Raw genomic sequence first — 7,951 nt, 5'->3', positions numbered from 1 at the left:
TATAGTTATTCTAGAACTTTCGACGTCCCAGTGCTGAAAGTTGCGGGTGTGTTTTGTTGTTGCTTTTTTGTTTGTTTTTGTCACAGTACACACTAACAGAGAAAGTCTTTACATTTATTAAGAATGTTAGGCATAGTCTGATGACAATAGATAACTTCATACGTGCAGCTTCAAAGCAATGTCCGGGTATTACTGTCTCCAGCAACATGAAGATCTGCATGTTTTCTGGTGAGAGGAGTTACAGAGTAAAGAAAGAAAGAAGGATCTGTGGTCTACAACTACAGGAATAAGCCTCTGGTCTGCAGACTGGGGTAGTCTACAGACAGGTCACTGACTAGCTCTCATGACATGACATACCTGAGGCTCAGATAAATCTATGAGGCCTGTTTTAGGGTGACATTTAGTTCCCAGATAGAAAAGTTGTCTTGCTACTTTGCTGGGACTTTTGCATTAGAATTAAGGTAGAAAACGAAGTAGAAAGAAAAGTAAGAAGTAGAAAGAAGAGCAGCCAGGGACAGAGACCTACCCAAGCTTGTCAGAACTGACCAAGTGGCCTCAACCACCTGAATTAGGAGATGGCTCAGGGCTGTAGCAGCCTGTGGGACATGTGCAAAGTGTGTCAGGTCTAAACTATAGAGTTTTCAGACTCAGAGTTCAGAACGATCTTCCAACATAGCCTTTATTTACCAAACGTTGCCAGCAAGCAACAGCAAACTGGCAGCTCCAAAATTCACTTCAATATTCCCCTGGGCACTTGCTGAGTGCTACGTATCTGCTGGCCTCCACCGCTCTAACGACAGATTATAAAGAAAACGGAGAGATTAAGGGGAGGGAGCTGTGAAGAGAGAAAGCAATGACTGAAGGTCGGGGCTATGCCCACAGGAAAAGACAGCCCGTGTGAAGGACTGTCACTTCAGCCTTTCTCACACCCCTTAGCTCTGCCTCTGGAGCCTACCCGAGCCCACAAGGGGAGGCCACAGCCGCCGGGATGCCTCCGGGCAGCCCCACTCCATGTCCCTGAGGCGGCAGCGGGCCCGAGGCCGCGGCCACAGCGTTGAGTCCAGGGAGCCACGGGCGGCTCCAAACTTGTGTAACAGGCTGTGAGCCGAACCCGGCTCTCCGCCGCACCCCCGCTGCCTCCTCCCCTCGCCGGAGCCCGCCCGTCTCCGCTCCCCCTTGGCAGCCAATGGCACTGAGCGAGGTGGCTGCATGTGTTGGCGCCGACCCAGCGCCCGGGCTAAGAGGAGAGGAGGAGGCAGCAGGCGCTGCTGGTCGCTCGCTCCCGCCTCTCCTGACAGCGGCGGCCAGCCGCCCCCTCGGTCCCTCCGCCCCGCCGGTACCCGCAGCATGGACTCGGACTCCGGGGAGCTCAGCGAAGGCGAGCTGGTCTCACCAGCAGGTAAGGGGGGAGATGCTGCCTGCGGGACCGCTGCCGGCCGGCCCCCGGTGAGGCTGGGGCTGACTGAAGGAAGGGGTCTCCCGCCCCGCCGCCGCCGCCTCGGAGCATTTCGCACGGCAGCTGCCGCGCCGGGCTGAGGGGCTGCGCGCGAGGGAGGCGACGCCGCCGCCGTCCCGCTGTGGTGAGTGGGCGGCTGCCGCCCGGCACCAGCCACGCCAACCGCCCGACCTCTCGGGAAGGCAGGGACCGGGCAGAGGCGAGCAGCCTCCCGCCGCCCGCCAGCCCCACTCAGGAGGGGTCCGGCCCGGCTCCTCTTTGCCCCCGGCAGCCTCCTGCCCCGGGTAGGGGAGAGAGCTACCCTGCAGCTCATGCAGTTCAGGCATGTCGTGCCAGGCGGTTGAATTAGCAGCGTTGGCATCAATCTGATCCATTGTGCCTTATGTCCAGAGGCTGCAAAGTTCTCTGGGTTTGGCTAGTTTCTTGCTGCCGCTGCGGGACTCCAGCAGTTAGCCTGTGTGCAGGAGGGGGGACTGCTCCTCAGAGACCAGGCGTGCCGGGCCCCCAGGCCGCTCAGCTTCTGGTTTCAAGAGTCCTAACTTGTCACCAAAAAACCATAAAAATGCTGCTGTTCAGCTGCAGCCTGCATAGTTCTTAGATGAGACAGAAGGAGAAAATAAAAAAACATCTCTCTGCCATTTCCAAATCTCCACATTCCTAAGTCCTACGCAAAACAGCAGCAAACCGTTGCTGATGTGCTGTAATCAAAGGGTGTCCTGCGTAAGCAGTAAACGGGGCCAAACTTGCCTCAAGCCCTGTATGTATAGAAGTATATTTGTGCTACCAGCACAGCTGGCCCACTGGCAACCAGCTCAGGGCCACCCTGTACCCCTTCACGCATACCTTCAGTCGGCAGCGTTACCACCGTCGGGATGCAGGCTGCGGCGGTGTCACACGCAGCTGGACGTGACAGGCACTGGGCGAGGACGGGCGCAAGGTGCGGGAGGGACATGCATGACCCCAGCTTCCCACAGGGGAAGTCACAGGTACCTTCTCTGAAGGCGTTTAACTGGCAGGAGACAAGCAAGCGCAACTGGAATAATGTCAGGAGCTGTCCTAGAGATCATCGTAAACACAGATAGAAAGTTACTGTACTACATCATGAGATCATCTTTGAGAAAAATCTAAGCTAGCCAGATCATGGTGAAAATGTCATTTTATCCCAGCTGTCATCTCCTCCTCCTCTTCCTCATCCCCTTCCAAGAAAAGGTTTCTACACCAAACATTTTAACCAGTAAAAAAAAAAAAAAAAGTGCCAAATAATCTGTGAAATCTTTTAACTGTCCTGTTAACACAGGAGTGGTAAACAATTGAAGGAAATCATGTAGGGAACCTGCTTTTAGCAAGGGGGGTGGACTCGATCTCCAGAGGGCCCTTCCAACCCCTACGATTCTGTGATAAAATAAATAGGTGTCTTCTCGTCTAGCCTAACACAGGCTTCAGACCAATTCAGTTTTAACTACTAAAGGTGTTTATTCTTGACATTATTTTTTTTCTTACTCAAAATCTAAAGAAATTAGACTTTTAAGAGGTTGTACAGCTCCTTATGTTCATAGAGGTCGGTTATGCTGAAGGTACTAACAAAGACCACCAACAGTTGCACTTCTCATCCAAATATACAAAGCCGTGCACGGAGTGTAAATTACAAGCATTACATTTATAGAGAAATTAATGTGATATAGCTCTTGCCAACAACTTGCTCCTGTTGCAAATAGATTTTTCTTTTAAATAAATTAAAAATAACTATAGATTACCGTGCTTTTTATGTCATCACTTGCTAGCTGCCAAGAGCTGATGTTCATCGTTCTTCTCTACACCTTTTCCTTCCTTGTACTAAGAGAAGAAAAATTTGGTATTTTAACCATACATGGCACGTGCCAATGCAGTAGAATAAAACTGGAACAGAGTGAGAACTTAGTGGTTTTGTCTTAATGGCTTGCCATCAGTCTTTCCTACACTAAAGAATTATTACATGCTGTTTGTATCCCCCATCATCCTCTTCTGAGTTTTTTGTTTTGGATTTCATTTGGTCCCTTTTCTGTACTCTGCCATATGTGCAGTGCTGTATCTCTCTGGCCGTGGGTGTTCAGGCATCCTGCTGTCAGTCACTGCTGCAGTCACAGAAACAGAGGGGCTGCAGCGTGGGTTTCAGTCACCACCTTGCTCAGGGAACTGTCATACCCCACAGACCCAGTGACCAGAGGCATTCTGCCTGCAGATTAATAGGGCAAGCAGAGAGCATTGGATAAATATTCAGGATGAAGTCCTAGTAATGGTCTGATTATGGCCAGTGATTTTAGAACAGCTAGGGTTTTGTACTGAAAGTGACACGTCAACTTGAACATCTAGCTTATTCTCCTTTACCAGCCTCCACACTCAAAGAACATAAAGCAATGACTTCACCTTGCACAGCTATAAGCCTCTTATGGCCACTGCCCACTTTTCAAGTTGTCCAACTGTTCAAACCCAGCACGATAATTTCTCTCTAGGGCTTCACGATGCTAATGCAATACAGATGTTTAAAAGCACATCCCACTTAAGGGCTTGCGTTCCTCCTACAGTACGTACTGAGCCTTCTGCTCTGTCCTGCTGGAACAGCCCCTCTACCATTGCTGGGACTCGGGCAGCGTGAACAGGACAGGACAGCAAGGTTCCTTGCACACCCCCACCATCTGCCACACGTGCTTAGCTTCCAAGAGCCAGCTGGAGTCTTGCTCCGAGATCCCAGCAGCCTCATTTCCTTTAATAGCCCACTTAAAGCTGAGTCTCCAAGGAAGCAGAAGTATTTTTTCCCTGTCTTCTGAATCTGTTGTCACGATAGCATCTTTATATTTCTTTGGTGCAAGCAAAAAGCTCCTTATATGTGAGTATCTTAAGATACTAGCTGTACTTAAAAACAACACAAAACCAAAAACCCCACACCTCAGCACACAAGAACATCCAGCTCCACAACCTTGGCTTCCATCAGACCAGACTCCTCACATCCATTACTGCTTTGTATTGAGTTGGCTGCATAGTCAAAGATTACATTTTTTCCCCCACAAAAAATTACTCATGAGATAGACCCCTACTAAAAAAAAAAAAAAGCAAAATAAGAAAAAAAATATATGCTTACTAGCACTACCTTTGGTAAAGTTTCTCAAATTTTATTCTATGACAGTAGTGTTTCTTGTCCTAAAGATAAGCTTTCAGAATATGAATGAGTAATCCTAGAACAGAACATTGTTCACATTTTATGTCCACCTATTCAGAGGTGTGGGATTTCTTTTTTCCTTTTTTTTCTTTTTTTTTTTTTTAAAAAAAAAGTTCTTAAGAAGAGCAATGGATTTTTTTTTCTAGTTCTTTCACAGGCACCCTACCACATGAAAGTATGATTCTCTGTGCCATCTTTTAGACTAGCATTTCACAAAAATCCAGGTCATCTCCAGCAGCAATCATTTAGCAGTGGCTCTGAGGATTCTGCATGCAGGTGAAAGGCAACAGACCTTCATTTGGTGTGCATTGTCCTAGGTTCCTCAGCTAAAACAGGCAGGAATTCTGCCATATAGTTCTAATGCAATATTGCTTTAAGCCTTTCTACAAGCTACTAGGTCAGAACATAGGTTTTCATGCTTACTTAATGAACTATTATGCTACACTAGCATATGATATCTAGATGCTTAAGTGCCTGTATTGTCTCTGCAACAATATTGTTTATTTTTAATAAGTTTACCATATCCCAGAGAATAAACTGTTGCCGGTGCCTTCCTTCCCACTGAAGTCAAGAGAAATTTGGCCTAGGAAAGAGAGCAACTTGTGCTCCAAGTAGAGCTGTAAATTGGTGATAGGATTTTTTTTTTTGGAACATTAACACTGTGGAGCCTACAGGTTTGTGTGATGCCAGGGAGAACAAGATGAAAACAGCCTTATCACCAGCCTGGCATCCATGAAGACAGTGGGAGTTTTATATTCTTCAGCAGGGCCAAGATCTTACCCTGTGACTCCCAGCACAAAAAGATTAACACATTTTAAATTTGATAAATTATCTGAACTCTACCCTGAGGAATAAATATGCTCTTAGTAAAAACAACAACAGATTTAAATATTATTTAATGCTGTAAAACAGCCATGACAGACGTGAATAATGTTTTTGGACCTGTAATATTATTTGATTCACAATGCTTAGCAAATAATGCTTTCTGGAAATTATTTATCGTGATATATAAACTGACTGCACATTTGTGATACTAATCTTTTGAGCCTTTTGCATATTTTAACACCATTTTACACAGCTAAATGCCATTGAAGTGCTAATATACTCTTGTAAATAGAAGATTAATTAGAAAGATATAAGGTGTCCATAAGGTATGTGGCACTATGCAAAAACTGTTGAAGACATTGCATAAGTGCAAGTAGGCATTTTGTAATTCTCTTCACAGTATCTTGCTGGTCTTTTTTTTTTTTTTTAAATCATGACAAAGTATACTTTGCCCGAGGGAACGCCTGTGTCTTTGGATAGGGAGAATTTTAACAAAATGTTTCACTTTTTATGTAAAAGGTCCAAGTCACATATGCAAAAAAAATTTACTGGACTTTAGACAAGCAGGCAGAAGTGGTAGATAACAGCATGTTGTAAGTTTTGAAGCTAGAAGAAAAAACAACACTATTTTTAGTAGAAGCTGCAGACTCTACTGAATGTTTCTGAATTAAGTGCTTTCTACCAGCTAACAAAGGATTCTCCCTTCCCTTCTGCTGAAAAAGAAAAAAAGCTAGTTGAAAAGAGATGGACGGACAAGAACTAGCATGTCTGAGGGTCCCATACCCTAAACCCTCTTAAAGAGCTTGGATCAAACTGCCAACTAAGGCAAGCATAGCAGAGACACTCAGATACAAGACAGAGCAGGCAAGAGACACCTCAGGATCATAAGGCAATTCCTGCGAAAGAGCAGCGGCCAGGGCAGGCGCATGACCTGAGAGCCTGACTGGGTAAGTTTTCTCGGACCATTCTGCTCTTCCCTCCAGGAAAGACATGGGCTTTCTGGGATTTACATACAGACCCCTCCTTAGCAAAATGACCGTCAGACTGGGAGTCTTATCCAACTGAAAAAAAAAAAAAAACACTTCAAAAGGCAAGACTCCACTCGTGCTGTGTTGGTAGTACAGATCATAAATAATCCTATTTTTGTTAAGCTGAATAGACAATTTGGTTGAGTAGGTCAACCTCTTTAGGCTTCTGTTTTTTAAAATCAAGTGGAAATACGAACTTCATGAAGCACTTCACTGAAACCAAAGGTCACCTGCTTGAGCATCTGTGGACCAGACTGCTAAGCAGCAGCAGTGAATAGATAGCATATGAAATAATACCCTTTTTCAGTAGCTTTGATGTGCTCCAGTAGGGAATTTGTACCTTAAGAAAAACTCAACCTTCTTGCACTTATCAAAAATGAAAAACAAAGATCAAGATTTTCCTCCTACATTTGACAGGATGGCATATCGAACCATGTGGTCTCAGAAGAACCAGTCATCATGAAGAAGACTGACTCTCGGGCAGTGAGAACAGGCACATGAAGGATCTCATGTTATCTTACTGAATAAATATTTGAGATTCTTAATCAGATTTACTCACTTTCAGGGCAGAGCATGCTAGTGCCAAACACAAACAAATGGCAGACAAAAGCCAGCCATGACTTCACCAAATCAGAGAGCTCCTGTTTCTCAGGCACAGAAATAGACTTTACACTTAGATGAATATATGAAGGGCCCTAAACTGAGGTGTTCACACCTGAACATATGTTTCTAGCAGTCTAAACAGAAAGTCTCTACTTTAAAAAATAAAATAAGATTAGTGGATATGGACAAACCTTGGAGCAAACATTTGATGCCAGTTCATAGATGGGAATATGAAGCCATACCCTGTCACAGCAGTCAGTGATTATTCCTGTCTGCCCTGCCAAAAGCCTGGAATGACAGTGAGTTCCATTTCATAGGACATTTTGGCAATAGCATATGTGCTGTATAAAGCTATATATATGTCTCCTCAAAAATAACTCATACTTTGAAGAGATGTGTCTTTCATCTTTCTTTGCATCTACACCAAAGACTAAAAAGTCATGGCAGGAAGAGTAGGTCACTTTTTTTTTCGTAAAGAAAGTAAAAAGAACAAAGCTATAAGCCCTAGGTAAAAAGGAAGATGGTAGGCCAGGTGGATTCACAAGTACATCAGCCTAGGTGGTAGGGAGTTCTAAAGACCTGGCCTTCCTGAGAAGCCATTTTGCTGTTTGCATTTTACTCGGTATCACTTGGGGTGACAGGCCCTGCCAGGCCCCAGGAAAGCAGGTGAATCCTCTAACTTCCTAAAAGCACTTACTGTCTTTTCTAATAAGCTAAGCAAGGCCTGGCTGTGGGCCCAAGCAGCGGTACACTAAACTGTTCATCTATTAATATATATTTTGTCACTGTTCCAGCCCATGCCAGATAGCCTCCCACAAAATGTCCTGGCATGAGACAGAAGATAAC

The 7,951-nt window shown here is 45.2% G+C and overlaps 1 protein-coding gene across 1 annotated transcript in view; it reads left to right on the top strand.

Moving 5' to 3' along the window:
• Positions 1 to 532: 532 nt before the first annotated feature.
• TNFAIP8L3 (TNF alpha induced protein 8 like 3) overlaps positions 533 to 7,951 on the top strand; it is a 46,592-nt gene continuing 39,173 nt past the window's right edge. The window contains exon 1 of the mRNA XM_083850106.1: positions 533 to 1,399. Within this exon, the coding sequence (XP_083706232.1) occupies positions 1,210 to 1,399 (190 nt within the window). The 5' untranslated portion in view covers positions 533 to 1,209. The remainder of the gene's footprint in view (positions 1,400 to 7,951) is intronic.

The sequence above is a fragment of the Anser anser genome, assembly GCF_964211835.1.
Source record: "Anser anser genome assembly, chromosome: 10".
NCBI lineage: Eukaryota > Metazoa > Chordata > Aves > Anseriformes > Anatidae > Anser > Anser anser.
The sequence above is the reverse complement of the archived record's forward strand: the minus strand, read 5'-3'. Positions and strand labels throughout refer to the sequence as shown.